This window comes from Rhinolophus sinicus, chromosome 7, assembly GCF_057876585.1.
Source record: "Rhinolophus sinicus isolate RSI-liver-muscle chromosome 7, RSI-T2T, whole genome shotgun sequence".
NCBI lineage: Eukaryota > Metazoa > Chordata > Mammalia > Chiroptera > Rhinolophidae > Rhinolophus > Rhinolophus sinicus.
This window is the reverse complement of record NC_142507.1, coordinates 56039141-56059147: the sequence shown is the minus strand read 5'-3', so window position 1 is coordinate 56059147 and position 20007 is coordinate 56039141. Positions and strand designations below refer to the sequence as shown.

The window sequence follows — 20007 nt, the reverse complement described above, 5'->3', positions numbered from 1 at the left end:
TTCCTTTTGGTTTGTATCCTGGTCATTTGACTATTACCTTATGAGACTCTGGGTCTTGTGTAAATACTCTTGAGAATGGTGGCATTTTTGCTTTAGCAAACACTCAACGTCTTTAGGTCCAGGCTGTGTGTTTGCATCAGCTTCCTGGGGGGTCCTGTCAGCTTGCAAGGCCCTGCGGTGCTCTTCAGATTTGTGTCCCGCGTGTGCCACCCAGTGGCCAGTCTGTGCAGCGCAGCTGGGCTGGGCCCCAGGGTCCCTGTGTATCCACGTGGGGCTACGCTCCCAAGCCCCTCCTTCTTCAAGATCTCCGGGGCACTTTCAGTTTCGGGGCCTCCCTGTGAAATCCCTTTGGCCAGAAAGCTTTGACTGTATTTACTCCACCATGACTGCAGAGAGAGAGAGAGGGTGTGGGTGTTCATCTCATGGCATTTTGAGACCACAGTTCCCCTGACATGAGATGAAGGTCCACCCCACTTAGCGTGTCGGCTGTGGGGCCGCTTGCAGGCTGGGGTGGGAGGGAACAGGGAAGAGAAAAAATGTGTGGGTTTGTCCCGACTCCCACTCTTTCTGAGTGTGCGTGCGTGTTACTCAGGATTCAAACTCTGAGGGCGGTTTCAAGGCAGTAAGTACGGTATCTGTTACGTTTGTAAACAGAAAAATACATAAATAATACCAGTTTTTTGGTGTTTTGTTTTTTTTAAAGAGACTGTGGCCAAGATGAGTATAAAAGGCATTCTCCTCTACTTCAGACACAAAGCCATGTGAGGTAAAAGATACATAGGGAAGGGAAGAAGCTTAGCAAACCTTGAAAACAATATAAACATCTCTGTAAGCTGGGAAGTCAGGGGAGACGCAAAGCTTTGCATAAAGCGGAGGCCACAGGCCTATGGACCCCAGGACCAGGAGGTCAGGACAGTGTGGGGACATGACACCTGCAGGGGAAAGAGCACAGAAACGATGAGTGGTCTCTGCAAGGACATGGAGCCAGAGGCAGGCTCACTGTTTGAGTGTGTGTCTGGCATGGACTCTGGCTCATGCGTGTTATTTATCTATTGCTGCAAAATGAATGACTAGCAACTTAGCATCTTGAAACAATGCATGTGTGTTTTTGCCCAGTGTCTGTAGGTCTGCAGTTTCGGCGTGGCTTAGCTGGGCCTCTGCTTGGGGGTCTCACCTGGCTGCAATCCAGGTGTTAGATGTATCTGAAGTGTCGTCGGAGGCATGATCAGGGAAATATCCACCTCCAAGCTTCCTCATGTTGTTGGCAAAACCCAGCTGCAGAACTACATTTACATTTCGTGTGTGTGTGTGGGGGGGGGGGATCACCTCTGCTCCTATAGGCTGCCCACAGTTCCCTCCCACATGGGGTTTCCCTATTGCAGCCACTCACTCCCTCCGAGCCAGCAAAAGAGAGACAGAGAGAGCAAACCTGTGAGGAAGACGTGGCTAAAACAATACAATATAGTCAGGGAGGCAACATCCCATCACCTTAGCCATTTTCCATTGGTTAGAAGGAGACCACAAGTCACACCCACACTCAAGCCATGGATGTGACAAGGTCATAGAGGCCACCTTAGGGTCTGTCTGTCACATGCTGAAAGAGGCTGCAGACCTGTCTGTGCCAGGTGACCTCCAGGGCTATGCACCTTTGCAAGAAGCAGTCCTGGGAGGTGGGGGCAAGCCTGGGCTACGCCTGGCAGTGGGACCTCCGTGAACCTGCCTACAGGGTCAGAGTCTGGACTGTCACAGGGCGACACCCGGAATGCTAGGGTATAACCTGGCATAGTTCTGGAATACGGATCTTAAAATGCAGGTGCAAGCAACACAAAAAAGCCTTGGGGAAACCAGAGAGACAGCAAGCATGGGCGCAAGGTAATCAGCTCTGAGGAACAGAATTTTAGGCGCGCCTTTCCCTCAGGTCTTTCTGTATTGTTTCAAATTAGGTACAAAGAGCATTTATTTATTTTGTATTCAGAGAAAGAAAAGCCCAGTCTGACTTTAGGAAAACCCAAAACACCCGGATAAAAAATTCCAGCTCAGAAAACAGTGGGAAATCTGGGTGAGGAGTCAGTAAGGGCAGGTCACAAAGGTGTCACATGTAGTACTTGGGAGCACGGACTCCGTCTGTGGTTCCTGTGCGTCCTCGGCGCAGAGCCATACGGACACAAAGCAGGAGCGGGGGACAGCATGCAGAGGCCACAGGAAACTAGAAGCATTTCTCTGAAGTGCCCGTTTTACGCAACCATTCGGAGAACATGTTTTTATTTGCTTTAAACAAGTTCAGTCAGATGCAACATTTGCACGAATTTTGAAAGGAAAATGAGAGAGACTTGAGAAAGAATCTATGAATATGCCAGGCTGTCTTGTTTTGCTTACCTAGAACAACTGTGTAATTAGAGATAATCCGCTGGAAACAATGAAACAACTGGGAATCACTAGTATGTTTTAAGCAGCAGTGATCAGGTTTACATTTTCAGAAAGTTTGGTCTAAACTAAACATTGTTTTAAACTGTTGCCTAATTTCCTATGATAACAGTGTGTTGTCCCATGTTCACTTGCTCTCCCGCTGATGGGCCGTTAGGCGGTTCCCAACCTGCTCTTCTAGTTTTTCTTCTGATTCTCACTGCATGTGTTTATTAGTTCAGAGGGTTGGTCTTTTTATGACATTAGGTTCTCCCACCCAGTAAAATAGTTCCACATGACCCGATCCTGTCTTACGCCCTTTAATTACATTTTATTGATTTTTTTCCTTTGAGTCACACTTTTCTTGTTCCTTTAATTTCTAAAAACTTTATAGTTTTTATTGCTGGAGAACAATAAAAACTTTCTATTTCCATTCCTGGCTGATTATTTCTACTACTGGGAAAAGCAGATGATTTGGGGGAAAAAAGTGTGTGTCATGTTTCTCGTCAGTCCCCCAAAGTCCCTTCATGCCTTTGTACTTTCATTTCCAGTCCTGTGGGACAATCTAATTCCCCACACCAGCTTTTGTGGCTTTGCTCTTTCTGGAAGGTCCTTCCCAACATTATGACTCACCCTACCCCTGCAGACCGAGCACAGCCCGCCTCCTACAGAAAAGCCCCGCTCTGCCCCCCCTGGGCTGGTGGGTCTTTATTTCTTCTCTTCTAGTGCTGTGCCTGCTCTCGTTTCTTTTGATTCCTTTGCAGACTCCTTCTCTGTCTTTGTGTCTCATTCAGTGGACCCTGAACTCTGTGGAGTCACCGGCCAGGCCCTAAATACACTGCTCTTCTCAGAAGCTATGTAGTTCCATGTCTGGGAAGTAGTACATTCCCACAAAAGCACTGTGGAACTGGACTGCTCTGATTGGAAACAGCTGCTAACGCCAGGGCAGAGAGACCTCCCTTTCTGAAGGATATCTGATCTTTCCTGCTACATTCCTCTCGATATTTATAAATAAGTCAATATATGTGCTCTTTGAGTCCATAGCTCAAAGGTGACTGAACAACACTTGGTTATGTGGAAATCACGATGGGGATGAGGGGCTCAGACCAGCTGCAGAAATCTTGATTCCTGATAGCAAGTGTGACTCAAGAATCCAGCCATCCAGTAAACTAACGTATACTAAATACACATTACAGGCCAGATACTATGCCAAGAGCTGTGGATATAGCGATTCTCAAAATACACAGGGAGCTTGCAAAATCCAACTATAGGATTACACTATTTAAACAAAACGTGCAGCTTGAAGAACATCGTCTGAATCTGACTGGTGGCATTGGACACTCTGCCCTTATCACAGTCAGTTCTACTCCGGGACCCACTCTCAGCTACTTACCCTACCAGGGCCGCTGCCCGCTCAGGCTGTGCCTTTGTGCAAATTACAAGGTGTCACACCTTTTCCTGGGCAAATTGGTTAGGCAAAGGAAGTTCTCATTTGTCCTCTTTTTAACTATTGTCATTGGCACATCAGGCACAGGATGACTTTGCAATAAATCAATCACCAGGATTCTCAAGTAAAGGGAGGAAAGAACTGATGTTTCAACCCCCCGCTACCCACCCACTCCTGAAAAGTGGACTGTGGTCAGCTGAGTAATGCCCCCCAAGGATGTCCACACCCTGAGCCCTGGAACCTGTGATCGCGTTACTGCATAGGGTGAGGGGACTTTACATATGGTATTTAAGTTAAGGATTTAGATGGGAACACTATCCTGGATTTCCCAAGTGAATCCAATGTAATTACAAGGGTCCTTATGCAGAGGGAGGCAGGACGGTCAGAGTGAGAGGGAAAGACTTGAAGACACCGTGCAGCCTCCTTTAAAGATGGACAAAGGGGCCGTGAGCCAAAGAACCTCACCCCTTTGTCCCCGCAGGTGAGTCCAGAAGCTGGCAAAGGGAAGGACATGGGTTCTCCACTGACACCCTCAGAAAGAGTGCGGCCCTGCCAACTCTTGACTTTGGGGCCCATCAAAACCCAGTTTGGACTTTTGACCTCCTGAACTGTAAACATAAACGTGTTGTGTTAAGTCACCGAATCTGTGTGACCCTAATGGTGTTCATCCACAACTAATATGGAGGAACCGAGAAGCTAAGCTAGGGTGCTGGCTGGTTCCAATAGGCTTTTGGGGACCTATCGTGAGACAGGGAGATTCAACTGAGGCAGTCTGAAGCTAATAAAGCCGGAAGGATGGACCCCACTGCATTTTATGACGGTCGGGAGTCAACCTGGGAAGACCCAGTAGCAACCAGAATCTGACACAAGAATCAAAACTGGGACACAAGTTCAAGAACCAGGAGTGAAGCAGAGACTGGGTTAGGAAGGGAGGGCTCAGGGCAGCTTCAGGGAACATATCAGAGGCTGTGGGCACCAGCGGCTTACGGAAAGCCTACCTGACGTAACAGAGCTGCTGCTGGGAAGGAACGCCTCTTTCCCTGGAGGACCTCCCACCAGGTAGCAGATGTACTGCATTTAATCTGCCCAACGACCCCATGAGTCATCACCCTCACTTGACCAGTGTAGAAACCAGTCCAAAGAGGCTGGGTGATGTGTCTCAGGCCACGGAAAACACTCGGAAGTGAAGGTGGCTTTGACCTCACCCCTTTGTCCCCACAGCCCGGCTCTTTCTTCCGCACCACGCCACCTTCCTTTCAGGAGAAGGTCTTGTTGACTTTTTCAGTTGTATGCAAAGTTCAAAGCAGGAAAACATGGTGTCACCTTTGGAGATACTCATTCTGTCAGTGAGAACTTCAAAATAAAGTTAAAAATTAAGCAGCAAAGCCAGACTCGGGCTCTGCTCTGAGAGTGCTGGAGCCAAACTCACTGCTGTCTGACTGCCACGTGGCTTGTTATTTATCCTTGTAAACAGCGGAATTGTTTGAAAGGGGAGAAGGGGCGGCCGCAACGTCAAGGTAGCGTTAGAGTCTAGGGCTTAAGATACTGGTTTAATGGTGAAGGTAAGTGCTTTTCTTCTTTCTGGATCAGATGCAGATGATAATAACTTACCCATCAGAGAGCTATTAAAGGGAGGGAAAATCAGAGGGAAAACTACCAGCCGCCTAAGGACCTCCATCTGGTTCCAGAACAAAGGAGAGACTTCTTAAAAAGGTAATCGAGTCAGTCAAGAGCCTAGAGCGAGGCTTGAGAGGCCACCAGTGCCAGGGACACTGGGGACGATGGTCCCAGCCCTGAGGATTCCACGAGCGTGAGCTGTGATACCCGGGTGAACTGGTCGGGCTCTGGCTGTGGAATAAAATCCTGGACCAGAACTTACAAGGTTTAGGTTTGGGGACTGGGGCTAATGAGCCCTTTGAGATTTCTCAAATTGTCTCTCAAGAAAAGGAGAATATGAACAAAGGTGTGGGTAAAATTGAAGGCGAGAAAACATGTGCGCTTGTGGAGATGGGCTGGTTTGTGAGCCGAGGGAAGGTGCCCAGAGATGGCGGTCAGGGCTCAGATGGGAAGCCTGGGGAAAGACTCAGGGAAGGTGGCCAGAGGAAGGCACGGCGGGGCTCACGTCGGCCCGGAAGCCGTAGCCTGAGGTTGTCACTTGGAGGAGAGGTGCGTGGGGACTCCTGCCTGTCTCCTGATGAGCCGAGTTTTGAGGTCCCTATGGCAGTGCCCCCAGTTGCCCCTTAAGTTTGGCATAGCCCTGCCATCTAGGATTGCCCACTCTTGGTGCTCAGCACACTTTTTGTGTTTCTTTCTTTCCATGATTAAATTCATAAATGAAACGACAGCATGACATATATGACCTACTGGAATAATTGGCTTTATTTCAGAACTACCAGCCTTTCAGAAAGGCAGGCAGGTGAGGAAAGGAGTCTCAGTTTTACCAACACAGAAAAGGTGACTTCTTCACATATTCTGTGATATTCGTAGCAATGAATCCGCTCCTCAGCCGACTCGTGGATTCCAGCCCAGAAGAACCCACTTTTAAAAGGGAAAGTTTAAAGTCCATTTAACAATCAGTCAAAATCCTTTTTGTAGAGACCTAGTCTGTTTGCTAGAAGCCTGCACTTAACCATCACAGAGGCCCACGGGCCAGTCTGCTAGAGTTGCTGCTGTTACCATCAGTCGCAGTTTTCGGCCTGTAGTTACCGCCTCACAACGGTCCCATGAAGTCATAGTGTCCCATTTTCCTCAGGAAACGATTAAAGGTTGGGGAGCTTATGACACCTGCTTTACTCAGACTGTGAAGAGCCGAAAAGCCGTAGGCCCCGAGACGCCCTTTGAACGGCGGGTTCATGCTCCTTCAACTACAGGTAACATTTATCTTAAGCAAACGAGGGTCCTCAGCCAACAGAGGTGATGCAAGACAGGCTGGGTGTCAGGGGAGACCTAAGAGCAACAGGGAAGCCATCATAGCAGAATAGTGAGTTTGACACTAAGCGGAATAGGAGGAAGAAAAATAACTATTCTTTTGCTTATGCATAAATCATATTGTCTGTATGATTAATTGTATATCAAATACAACTCCATCATGTCAAAATTACTTTTAAAATGTAGCATTTTCCTTTAACTTAATTTCACTTCAATTTTCTCTGTCTGTGTATAGCTCTGACACTAGGATTCACTATTTTACAAGCGTCAAGGGGAAGTTGCCTGCCAGCATTCCCCGTTGGGCTAAGACATTTCACTGTCTCTAAAGCATATCGATTATGCCAGCACTCAGACTCCGTAATTTTATATGCTTCTGGGATTATTTCGGAGAAATCGTTTCCATTATCAGGTCACAGAAAGCCCCTGGTTTGAATGGTTTGGCAAGTCTGCCTGCTCTGTGTTTATCTCATGGAAAGGAAACAGGGAAGTTAACAACTGAAACTAGCTATCGAGACAAAATTCAGAGACGCGTTTGACACCGTAAAGCCGAGGTAGGGATGGCGGCAGATGGCAGGGGAAGGACAGCTAAAGTGATGGGTTTGTGATATGATTTCACCAACAAAACACAAGAGAGAATCATCGTTTTTATTCTTTGAAATATTCAGAGCTCAACTTGGAAGCATTGTTTCACCACCCAATTTCCTCCTGGGATACATGATTAAAAATGTAAAGTCATGCATCCCTCTCGAATACTGCAAAGCAAACCTCCCCTATTCTGCTTACAGAGCGCTTGTGCTTAAAATGTGAACATAAGGGGGAGTCGGATTAACAGAAAGGGCGCCATCTGGGCTGTAGGAGAGCGGGGGCTGCCCGGAAAACCCCGCAGCTGGAGGCAGTCCCCGCTTTCTGCACACCCATCTTCTCATCGATAAGACCCACAGCTGGGCCAGAGGCCCTCTGGGTTTCCTTCAGCTGCAGAATTCTGTGTTTACAAGGTTTAGTGGACAGGTTGTAGTTGAATGGGGGGTTAAGGAGTTGCCTCCAGCCAAGTGTAGGGGTCGCCCATCATGAGGGGAATGAAACAGAAAATGGCCCCAACGATGGGTCAACCTCGTGTCCATCCAGCTTGCTTCAGCTGGGATCCCAGGGTGGAATGCTGGGCTCAAGCCCTGGTATTCCCCCATCCTGGCGAGCCTGATGGCTTCCCAAGACAGAGAAAACGCAGCGTGGTTCCTGGTGCCGACCGTCTCTTGTTAGCAACTGGGCATCCAGCTGGGGTCATGGGGATGAAAATAGAAACAGTCACAGCTTAGATGAGGAGATCTTCCCAGGATTCTAGAGACACAGGGCAATCAGAAAACCATCCGGACCATGGTCAAGAAGCCTAATTATTGTTTTTTCAAAGACACTTAGCTTCTTCTCAATATAAGATGCGTATCTACTAATTGTAGGGGGAAAAACACCACTTGGTAACTATGGAAAATCACGAAGGCTGATGTGACCACCGTAGTTGGTAACCAGCTTGTGTGAGTCTATTTCTCTGTCTGGGGTCCTTCACGTAACATAGGTGTGGAGCCTGCTTTGCACACGAGAGTACAAGCATTTCCCTAATGCCATTCAAATTTTCAAATACATTCTTGTAACAAAGGCCATCATAAGAATCTATTAAAATGGCCAAACGTTTATTGTTAGGTTACTTTCTCTCCCGTACTGTGCTGTGCTAACTAATACTGCTAAGGAATCTGGGGGCAGAAGTCCTCATCTGGATCTTTCTTTATGAGCCTTTGTCCTAAGGTCATAGCTTATGACCACCCTGAAGGGGGCAGGTAAGTCTTACTGAGTTTATGTGCAGAAAAGATGCAAAGCTTTGAATGAGGAAACAGAAGCCCGGTCCGTGTGTTTGTCATGGATCCTGCTGCTTAGAAGTGGCTGCAAAAGTTAGAATAGTTTTAAGATGAGGATTGTTCCTAAAAGAAACAAGTGTATGTATCCCCAAAGAGACTTTGATGGGTGCACAAGTATCAAGCATGTCCCTTTGGGGTCATGAATTCTCTTTACCTGTCAAACGAGCAGGAGTTATTCATAATTATAGTGGAAAGCCCCCCATCCAGTATGATTTTACAGGTGATTTAAGACCTTTTCAGCCAATAAAGTATCCAAATTGTGTGTAGCAAAGACAAGAATCAATCTTTTCAACCTTTAAAGGTAGTACATACAAGTGTTGCACAACGTTACATTTCCTGTTCAAAGATGACACCATGTAACATTGTTACGATTGTACAGAAGGGATACAAACATGGTCAGAGCAAAAGGGAAGGCTGCTCTGGGACTGTCATCCTCCGCTTTTGTGCTGAACTTAACTTCCCTGCCCTCTGACCCACCTCCAGCCATCACTGTCCTCACCTTTGCATGGTTTTAGGTGGTTTGCACTTTTCTCATTTTCCTCTTGCAGCACTGCTCAGAAAGGACAGGAAAGGAAATGGATGGGTAAAGAATTGGAATGACATAGCCAGGACTGACTTTTATAAGAAAGCCAGACTTCCTCCGGAAGCACTGAAGACTGTACTGCCCAGTGGAAAGCAATCTGTGTCGAATTACAGTTTTCCTGATGCTGAGGGAAGGACACCACTTGCATGAGGAAGTCGTTTGTGTGTCATGTTTTGGATTGTGGTTCTCCCCGCAGATCAAAGCCTGTCGCGGTGAAAGAGATTCAGGGCAGAGGGGGACCCCATCACAAAGTGCGGTGCCATTTCCCAGAGCAGCCAGATGGAGGAGAAGCCGTCCACCAGGAAAGGTAAAGCCACTTTCTGTGTTTACCGCATGCCTCGTGGGAAAGCGGTCCCTTTTTCTCCAGTGCCCCTTACTCACCCTCACCCCCATCCTCCTGCTTCCATTATGCCATCGTTGTAGAGACTCTCAGTGTAACATTGGACCAGTGCCAGCCCCTCATCTTGTCACCTGTTGCTTCTTCCATAGGGAGCCCCACTGAATTATCCATCAGAAATCAATCCTGAGACCTGAGGAATGGAAAGAGTCTTGAAAATGTTACCTTAAACAAACCCCCAACCTATGCATGACTTCCTGCTATAATATCCTTGCCAAGTAGCTGGCTATTTGTCCTGCACTTGGAAACCGCAGGAATGGAAATAATTATTTTGCAGGCAACCTATCCCTGAGCCAACTGGCTGCTAAAAATGATTTCTGCTGTTATATTCTTTCTGTTCCTCCACAGGTTCTGTCTTTGTTTCTCTTTAGTTCCAGTTTTCCAAATATGAAAAAAAAGAAAAAAGTTGACTCCATCATTCATATGGGAACCCTTTCAATATTGGCCCATTGTTCCACTTCCTGGGGATTTTGTAAAGAAAACGTGTTACCCTTTGTTACTGACAACTCCCGCAGCACCATGTCACCTACAGACTCGTAAAAATGGTTCTGTGAGTTAATTGTTGGAAAAGCTGCACATATGTGAAGGCACAGCCAGGTCACACACGACAAAACTATTTCCAAGGGGATATTACCCTAGGAGTTAGTGGAAATGCTCGTTTTCTCTCTCTCAGTTATTTTAAAGAGAACCCTTGCATGTTCGATCACCTTCATTCAAAAGCAGCTCTCTAAGTATAAACTTTCAAGATTTATGGTAAATAAATATGCAAAACACATGGGACCTGTGACTTGCAGCTGGGTTTGGTGACGGCTCTGCCACCATCGTCCCTGTTCTCTTTATTTTGGAACAATGTGACATAAATGCCCTCATTTAGGTTTTCCCATATTAGTCACCTGCTTCCCACACCTCTGAGATAAAAAGGCTCCACCGGCTTTACTTGATATAAGATCCCGGATTCAGATCATGAAAGGTTGTAGTCATGGTTATTCGGGTGACAAAAGACAATAGGACTGTGTGAGGTCCCCTGAGGTTTGTTTAGATTTGACCTTGCGGGGAGTGGAAGGGGCCGCTGCGGCCGGCAGCTCAGGGCTTCTCCTGTGTGGTCCCCTAGGTCCGGGTTTCTGCTCCCTGCGCTACGGGCTGGCTGTCATCATGCACTTCTCAAACTTCACCCTGGTAACCCAGCGCGTGAGCCTCAGCATCGCCGTGATCGCCATGGTGAACGGCACCCGGCACACAGCTCTGTCCAACATCTCCGCAGCGGAACCTGCGGCTGACGCCCTTGGGGACCCTGGCAGACCCATCCAGGAGTTCAACACAGGGGTAAGGGGAAGCGGGTGGAGAAGGCGGCGCGTGGTTGGGACGGAAACCCCAGTCCCACTGGAAGACTTGGGTCTTCATTCTGTGGCATCCAGAAGCGCACGTTTTAATGACAAACTCAAAAGGATTGGGATTATTTTTGTTTGAGATATGGTTTACCTCTGTGATAATAATCTTTCATTGAGATTATTATAGTTACAAGGTGAGAGGACAGAGGGAAAGATTGTGAAAACTGCTAAAAAAGAACAGATGACTGCGCGTCTTCCGTGCAAAGCGCGGCACTGTCTGGGTGCGCCTTTCTGCCTGGCCCTGCAGGGCTCTGCGCCTGCCAGTGTCCTCCAGCCATATTTGCCAACTCTGTACGTTATAGGCGACAAGCACCAAGGCCGGTGACTGCCACTCCTCGCTCTGCAAATGAATTGTGTCCCGCGGAAAATCAACTGATACTCGCTGCCCCCTGCCCCCAGGGGAATAAGCCGGTCTTGCCATATATTTAAAATCAATTTCAGCATCATTCCCTACTTCCATGTGCATATATGTGGTTCTTGAGCTCTCCTTTGGACCAGTTGTAACTTCTTACCGACTCTCTCATTCATCAATGAGTTAAAAAAAAAAAAAAAAAAAAAAAAAAAAAAAAAAAAAAACACTATCACACGTTCACTTTATATTTGCATGAGAATCATGATTCTTACCGTTTAAAATTTTTCCCTTGAATCTGTCCTTCCCTGTGCACTGCTCATGTCACCCTCACGTTTCCTGATTTTATCACCTTGGACCCAGCTGGTTTTAGTGACTTCTCTGCCTCAGTCTTTCTTCCATCATTCACTCTACACGCAGACTCTCCCATGCTGAGTCCACGATGCCTTCCCGGTGCCAGGCTCCCATCTGCTCTCAGCACCCGGGGCGTCTGCTCTGAGCTCAGCAGAGGCCCGGTCAGTTCCCCACCCTGCGACAGCTTTCCAAGAGCTGCACGTCCACTTCTGCTGGTTTCTTCCACGAGAATGAATTCTCCAACTTCTCTTTGCACAAATCCCAGCCATGCTTCACAGGATGGCCCAAATACTGCGCCCTGTTTACTGAGGTTCATCCTCGCACTTGAATTCTGATAGGAATCGTGTGTGTGTTACATTATTTATAGATAGAACGTTTCACATTTTATGTATTTTGGCACTTGACTTCAATTTGTAGCACGATGCCCCAGGTCTAGGGACGATGAAACAGTCCTGGGTTTCGTCAGAAGACGCCTGTGACGTCATTTCGTGCAGGATGCGGTGTAGACCGCCGGCCGCCGGTCCCTCGTCTCCGTCAGGGGCTGTTTTGATGAGAGCGCCGTCAAGTGTGTCTTCCTCATTCTTTCAAAGGACAGTCAACATGTCATCTGCCTTTCACCCAAGCAAACTGGTTTGAGGAAGCTCTTCCCCAGATGAAATTCCTCTCGGCCTCTCATTTACATCTTTCTACCCTGCATCTGTGTAATTATTTCTCTCTCTCTCTCTTTCCTTCTTCATTTCCTCTGCTTTTGCTTCCCCTGAGAGGAGGGAATTCAGGGTGTACTTGGTTGCGTGTTTGGAAAAGGTGGAATATCTAAGTTATATGAAAACTAGAGAAAACCCAAATTTGATGCGTAAGAGTCGGGCCCAGCAACCCCGAGCAGCCCTGGCCGAGAAGTCGACTTTCCCAAAGCGTCTCCCGTGTCCTGTCCGCAGACCTCTGTGTACGCGTGGAGCCCCGAGACGCAGGGTGTCATCTTCAGCTCCATCAGCTGCGGCATAATGCTGACTCTCATCCCAAGCGGGTACTTAGCGGACATATTCGGCGCGAAGCAGATGCTGGGGGCCGGTCTGCTGACGTCCTCCCTCCTCACGCTCTTCACACCCCTGGCTGCTGACCTTGGAGTGACCCTGCTCGTTGCCATCCGGACACTCCAGGGCGTGGCCCAGGTATACAGATACCTCCTTACCTCCAGCATTCCCGAACCGTCCAGAGATCAAAGGTCTCAATGATTTTCCTTTTAGGGAATGGCGTGGACAGGTCAGTTTACAATCTGGGCCAAATGGGCCCCCCCGCTGGAACGAAGCAAGCTCACCAGCATTGCGGGGTCAGGTAAGGGTGCACGCGTGGGTCACAGCCCTGCGGCGTCTTTCTTGCTATGCTGTGGGGGGGGGGGGGTTAGGGTGAGGGGATTAAAGTGCCTCCCCCCAAATTCAACAACGTAAGATGGTTGCATAACAGGAGATGCACGGGTGCTGGAAAGCCACTGAGGCTCAGAAGCGGGAAGGACCATTGTCTGAAGGAAACGAGAAAAGCATTGCAGGAAAACGGGTAGAACTTAGAGAATCTGCATAAGTGGAAAAAGATGACGTATCCTGTACACACGCCAATTTAGCTAAGGTTTACAAGTGAGAACTGAGACTATCCGAATTCCGCGCGGTAAGGGAGAAGCGAGGCTGGAAGCGGGGAAGGAAGCATTTAAAGGGCTCAGGTCACTCCGAGCTCTCCCGTGTTCTCGGCTGATGCCCACCGCCCTCTGACGTAACTACGATTTTTAACTTGCATTTACAAAGGAGGAAACTAACATATGCAGACAGAGATTAAGTAAAATGCCCCAGTGCAAATCTCAGTCAGGTGGTAGAACGGGATTTGAGCCAGGCGCGGTGGCCCCAGAGTACACTGTCCGTCACCGCCACTGAGTGTGCTCTAGGACAAGGGGACAGCTTCATGGCTGCCGTCTGCTCGCGGATGGCCCTGAGGGTGCACACCAGCCCACAACGCTGAGGTTCCCTCAGCCTCGCGCTCCGGAGTCCCATGCACGGCTGTATCCGCGCACGTTTACTCGCCAGCTACCCTGCTTCCTCTGCAGCTTTCACCATCTCCTCCATCTGCAAATGCTCCCGGCTGGTCTTCCCTCTCCTCCAGCCTTCTTTCCTCCAACCTTCTCGCTCCATCAAAGCCACGTGGTCTCCCTGACGCACACCTGGGCATGTCTGTGCACCTGCTCGGGGTCCTTCCCTGTCATCTTCCGTGATGCAGATGAAACTGACCTCCTGGCTGCCGGGATGCAAAGCTGCCCTCCCACGTGCTCCCAGCCGCTTTTCCGCCCAACGCCCGGCTGTAAGCAGGCTCAGGCCCCAACCCAACACTGCCCTGGCTCCTGTCTGGCCTTACTTCACTGGCTCACTTTCCTGGAAAGTCCTCTGTTTTTACCAAAGCTCCAGCTGCTTTTACCACCTACTGCTTGGCTGTCCTAAGCAGTTCTTAAATGTACCATTGGTTTTAATTTCCCCTCATGTGTTCTTCCATAGCGCATTGTGGGTTTATTGTATTTATATTCTACAGCCTTCTTTTTTCCAAATCGTGACCCATTGGAGGCAGGTCACAAAATCAATTAAATGGGTCAAAACCAGTATTTAAAAATAAAAGTAAATACAATTGAATAGAAAATGCTGGAGCATATTGCCCATGGTATGGCTGAGGATGGGGTTTTTAAACTTGTTTAAGGGGTGTGTGTGTGTGTGTGTGTGTGTGTGTGTGTGTGTGTTGCCATGTAGAATGCATTTCTTATTGTTGGTGTCTATAAAGTATGTTCAGACTCCAGGGTCTACGTCGTACTACACTTGTAATAATTCTGTTCACACTTTTCTCCCCACCTTGACGGGGAGTTCCTTGAGAGCAGGGACTGTTTAGTACTAATTTTTGAAAATCTTTCCGTTTCTGGTCCCAACCTGCTGTCATACCTTGCCAGAATGTAGCTCTGATTATAAGGAAACACAAGTGTGCTGGGGTTGCAGGGTTTCTGTGACAAACTGAGGGATGTCCATTTGGTCACGCTGGTGATAAGGAGCATTAATGTGTCAGGAGGCCGGTCATTATTATTAGTTCTCATGACCTCACATGGCTTGTTGGGGAGATAAGAAAGACTTGTCACCAGTCATCCCCAGCCTGCCGCCTCACAGAAGGGACGATGTCCAGGGCGGCCACTCGCTCCCACTTCGCTAGTGTCATGAGCGTTTTTTTTCTCCCTCTTCTCTTCAGGGGCAGCGTTTGGGTCCTTCATCATCCTCTGTGTCGGGGGACTCATCTCCCAGGCCTTGGGCTGGCCTTTCATCTTCTACATCTTCGGTGAGTCGCTTTCTCTCAGTTCTAACGCCTGCATTTCCCAGGCACTCATCCCCATGCTTCCCACATGACAGGAAAAGTCTTATTAAATGGAAGGTGATGATGAATACCGAACCTTGGTGGCTTTCTTACTCTAGTCTGGGGGACAACTATGCACATCGCCGACCTCTGAGAGGTCAGCAGGGCAACCTCTCTACCCCATGTCTTCTACGGAGCCTCTGCCAGGACCTCTGATATGCCAGGCCTCCTTCTGCATGTGGTTAGGATATCAAATTGGTAAAGTGGACTTGAAACACTTTAGGTGTGTCTTCGTATTTCACTATAATTATTATTTCTGCCAAGATGCACTTAACCTATCCCCTACCAGGTGAAACGTGTAAAGCTCCACATAAAGGTACCTTTCCCTCTGGGGACCTCCAGGAGTTATACCATAAGATTCAGTCTCTCTGTCCCCTAAAGCGCTACTGGTATTTATTTATTCTCTAGTCTGGCTGGTGTGTAATTATTTATTTTCTCCATCTCCACTAGATTATGACATGCTGGCGGTATGGAGTCCATTCTATCGTATGCTATGCTACCATAGTTCCTGGCTATAGCTTTATAAATAAATGGATGGACGAATCCAGTAATAGGAGGGAATTTAAAGAACATTAGTCCCCAGAATCTTTTAACACAGAACCTTCTTCAGATGACACATCTCAGCAATGAGACAAGTTTCTGTTCTATTGTTATAACCAAATGGCGTCAATAAGGTTCTGGCTTGGATGGCTTTCTCGGGAACGATGCTAATCCCAGGTCGTTTTTGTCCACATACGTAAAATCAAGTACTGTCGAGACATATTTCTTCTGGAAATCTGTCACGGATGTGTTGTTTGAGTACAAACAACACTGTTCTTTGCAAATGTGTTGGAAAATTTTCCCTTGCTACACTGATATTATGGCAGGTTGCTTCATGCACGTATGGCTACTCTCTCCTTCAGTCCCGACTGTTCAGATCTTTGCAAAATAAGACAATGATGTGTGTAGAAAGAAAGTGCCGCCAGTGACATCACACTGTAGCCACTGGCATTCTAAGCGTAATTAGCGGTACGCTGGCCCTTCCACACTCATGTTATCTCCAGAAGGCTCGACTCTGACAAATGGCAGTCTGTGTGTGAGAGGACAGCTTTCGTTCAAAGGACATTTGTAGAACAATCAAAAAAAAAAAAGAAGTGGGAAAATTTAGGTCCTCGTGGTGGGTAACCGTGTGTTGGGGGAGGTGTGCCACGTCAGAGGAAACTACTCCCCCTCCCCCGCCAGCTCACAAATCAGCCTGAAAACTGACTGGGTCCCGACTTCCCAGGTGGCATCGGCTGTGTCTGCTGCCTGCTGTGGTTCACTGTGATTTATGACGACCCCGGGCATCACCCATGCATAAGTGCCAGGGAAAAGGAATACATCGTGTCCTCGCTGGCTCAGCAGGTACCGTGCACCGCGCTGTCTGTGACCTCTCTGGAGGAGGCGCTGCCTATGCCGATACCCGTGCTGATGACATATTTCCTTTCAGCCCACGTCTCCTAGACGATCTGTCCCCATAAAGGCTATGGTCAGATGCCTGCCACTCTGGGCCATTTTCACGGGGTTTTTCAGCCATTTCTGGTTGTGCACCATCATCATAACGTACCTGCCGACATACATCAGTTCTGTGCTCCGTGTTAGCATCAGAGATGTGAGTATGCTTCTGACACTTCTATGCACACGGCAGTGACCATGAAGGGAGTTCATTAGTCCCGTGCTGCTCACTGCCTTCTGGCTTCGCACACAACCATTTCACCCTCACGATGACCTTGACAGAGCCACTGGAATGATTCCCACTGAACAGGTGTGGAGACAGGGCACAGGGAGGTGAGGTGACTTGGCTTGGGTCACACAACCTCTGAGTGATGGAGCTTCCATGATACGTGCTCTGAACGGCTGTGCCACACTGCCACACCAGCTAATCCCTCGAGGTCCCTTAGAAATTAATGTCGCTATTCTCTGGAGATCATGTAATGCAAGCACTGGCCGTCTTCCCTGAGACAGCGTCCCTCTCACGTGGAGTAGGCTGCTGATTCCCTTCGAACAATCCACATGGCAGGGGATGGGCTGGTGGCCCCTGGTGGCTTCCGTGTCCTTGCATCTCTGTCCTCACTGTCCCTGCTTCCTCTCGTCAGAGTGGCCTTCTGTCCTCCCTGCCTTTTGTTGCCGCCGCAAGTTGTACGATTCTGGGAGGTCAGTTGGCAGATTTCCTTCTGTCCAGGAATCTTCTCCGATTAATCACCGTTAGGAAACTTTTTTCGTCCCTAGGTAAGGATGGGCGTGTGGGCTGGGTTAGCCAATTCCTTTGTCCATGCACCGTCAGAGTGGGTGCCTGACGGCGGGTCTCCTCGCCAGGGCTGCTCCTCCCGTCACTCTGTGCCGTGGCCCTGCCCTTCGTGGCTTCCAGTCACGTGACCACCATTATCCTGCTGATACTCATTCCTGGGACGAGCAACCTGTGTGACTCGGGGTTCATCATCAACACCTTAGATGTTGCCCCCAGGTAAGCGCTGTCCCCTCCCCGGCCCCTCCGAGGTGTCGGGCCTTAGTCTCCTTCAACAAGGCCTTCATTTTGTTCATATATGATCAATGATGGCAGAGTAGTGACAAGTAATGAGAAATGTCAGCATGTAGCCATGACCGAAGGCGTTTTAGAGCAACAGCTTCCTGAACCCCCCCACCTCCAACACTGACCTGTGCTCTGGAAAAGGGCCCACATGCATGTGTTTGGGGACGCGCCCAGAGTGTTGGTGATATCAGCACATATTTACGCATGTGCCCTCAGCCAAACCCCACGTGAAGGACCTTCATGTCCACCCATCCGGTCCTCACAGCTGCATAGGTAGGTCCTCTCCTTAGCCTCACTCTACAGAGCAGCCTCTGTGAGGCACAGGTCACATGCCTGCCCAATGTCACTCAAAGGCAAAGGCGGGACTTAAACCCTGGCAGTCTGTGCCAAGTCTGGTGTCCTGTCCACACACTGCCAGCCGTGCCAAGCAGCCAGGTAGGAACCTGACTTGTTCCCCAGCGGTTGCCTCGGTGGTAGGTGATTTCAGGGTTCGCAAGTGGACATTGCCCCGAATATCTTCAGGTGAAGGAAAACTGGGGTGAGGCAAAATGACTTTGCCTTTGGAGCTGAATTACATTAAAGTCGAGTTGCTTAAAAAGCCACCTTTCCATATAAGAAAAGGCTGCTCTAGAAAGCTTTCTATGTGGAAAAGCAGCTTTCTGGACAAAGCCACCCGTGCAATCATCTCCCCACAGATACGCAAGCTTCCTCATGGGGATGTCCCGGGGATTCGGGCTCATGGCTGGTATCATCTCCTCCACGGCCACCGGCTTCCTCATTAGTCAGGTGGGCCATTTATTGACCATCTGCGCGTGGCAGGTATCGTTTCGGGCACGGGAGACATGCATCCGTGGTCTGGTGGGGAGACACAACTGCTCTGAATCAGACTCTGGTAGGACGGGGTCCTGGGGACAGGTATGCGCAGAATGTCTGAAGATGAGTAAAGTTAGACGGATGACAGTGAGCAGTTCAGGCAGAGAAAACAGCATGGATGGCTTCCGAGAGGCACGAAAGCATGAAGCAGTTCTTAGTCACGGCAGAGTGAGTGACACGCCAAGGAATGGTAAGAGGTGAAGACCGGGAGGTTTTGAACAGTCTGTTCAGATTCATTCCAACTTGAAAAACATCACAAAATGGAAAGACAAGGGTCCCGAGGCCCATTTAAAGGGAGGCTAAATTACGGTGAAAAGAGGATGACCGAGACAAAGCAGGGCACGTGGCCTTGCGGCTTCTCAGTGTGGGTGGGGCAGGTAGAGCAGATGGGAAAGCAGGAAGGACCAAGCTGAGGTGGAAGGACCAAGAGAGGCAACTTCAAACAACATTTTCATTTCGTTTTCAGTATATCTTTATGTGATCTAGTCCTGGGTTAACAGTGACTGCACTGGCAGAGATGAAGTCTAACGGGCTTGGCAGGGGAGGTTGTACAGGCATTGGCTATTGTGATGGACGTCAACAGAGCTGAAACAAAGCAAAACAGAGAGAACACAGGATGAGATCTCAAGGACGTCATTTTAGGCATCATTTTAAATGAGTAATATAATATTGTCACGAATGTTGAAATCCAAATTTCCAAAATATATGAGTGTAGGTGAATTTGTTTGGGTTTAAAGAAAAATCCATCTCAACCCGGAACCGTGTCCATCTTGGACTCATTTTGTTTCTAACAGTTTCGTAAAACCTTCTTTGATAACGTACGTGGCTATTGCCTATTGTTCTAATATTGTGACACACAAAATGGACGATTTCTAGGATGGTGGGGAAGGAACTTGTGAGACTGTTGTTTGCTTGCAGGATTCTATGTCTGGCTGGAGGAACGTCTTTTTCCTGTCTGCTGCTGTCAATATGTTCGGCCTGGTTTTTTACCTCACGTTTGGGCAAGCAGAAATCCAGGACTGGGCCAAAGAGCGGACCCTCACCCGCCTCTGAGGACGCAGAGCTGCAGACTTAAATGTAGACCCAACCACTAACTTTTCAGCATTTTTTACTTGTCGTTGTTCTTTCTTCATAGTCTTCACCACAGGCTCAGCAGTTCTCCACTACAGTTGCATGTGTTAGATTTTCCTGGGGCGTCTCTAAAGCAAATGGACTCATGGGCTGCAGAGATTCTGACTGAACTGGTCTGGGGTGGCTCCCAGACACCACCGATGGTCAGACACGTCCCAAGGTTTCTAACAAACAGCCACAGGTGACCACTGCTGGACAAGCATGACACATCAATTCCCGTTGCCTTTGAATTTTCCTCTTTGAAAAGCACTGGGTGAATAAAAACCTATGTGAGCATCA

The 20007-nt window shown here is 48.5% G+C and overlaps 1 protein-coding gene across 5 annotated transcripts; it reads left to right on the top strand.

Annotated features, from left to right (window-relative positions):
* Window positions 1-5289: 5289 nt before the first annotated feature.
* Window positions 5290-20007, top strand: LOC109438739 (sodium-dependent phosphate transport protein 3). Of its 5 annotated transcripts, none has more exons than XM_074318751.2 (13): window positions 5290-5412; window positions 6603-6720; window positions 9462-9572; window positions 10774-10985; window positions 12689-12922; window positions 12998-13085; window positions 15015-15101; window positions 16441-16559; window positions 16645-16806; window positions 17291-17423; window positions 17511-17658; window positions 18420-18510; window positions 19516-20007. In XM_074318751.2, exons 3-13 carry the CDS (start codon window positions 9545-9547, stop codon window positions 19648-19650), a joined length of 1437 nt encoding a protein of 478 aa, XP_074174852.2. In that variant the 5' UTR covers window positions 5290-5412; window positions 6603-6720; window positions 9462-9544; the 3' UTR covers window positions 19651-20007. The 5 variants fall into 5 exon arrangements, with proteins under 5 accessions (XP_074174852.2, XP_019574331.3, XP_019574332.3 ...); XM_019718773.3 differs by having other exon boundaries at window positions 5336-5563; XM_019718772.3 differs by lacking the exon at window positions 6603-6720.

What these genes read in the sequence shown, in the direction of transcription:
- LOC109438739 (XM_019718772.3), top strand. Translation starts at nt 9,545, where the DNA reads ATGGAGGAGAAGCCGTCCACCAGGAAAG. An exon ending in GAAGCCGTCCACCAGGAAAG is followed by an intron (nt 9,573 to 10,773) that starts GTAAAGCCACTT and finishes GTGGTCCCCTAG; the next exon opens with GTCCGGGTTTCTGCTCCCTG. An exon ending in ACCTTAGATGTTGCCCCCAG is followed by an intron (nt 17,659 to 18,419) that starts GTAAGCGCTGTC and finishes ATCTCCCCACAG; the next exon opens with ATACGCAAGCTTCCTCATGG.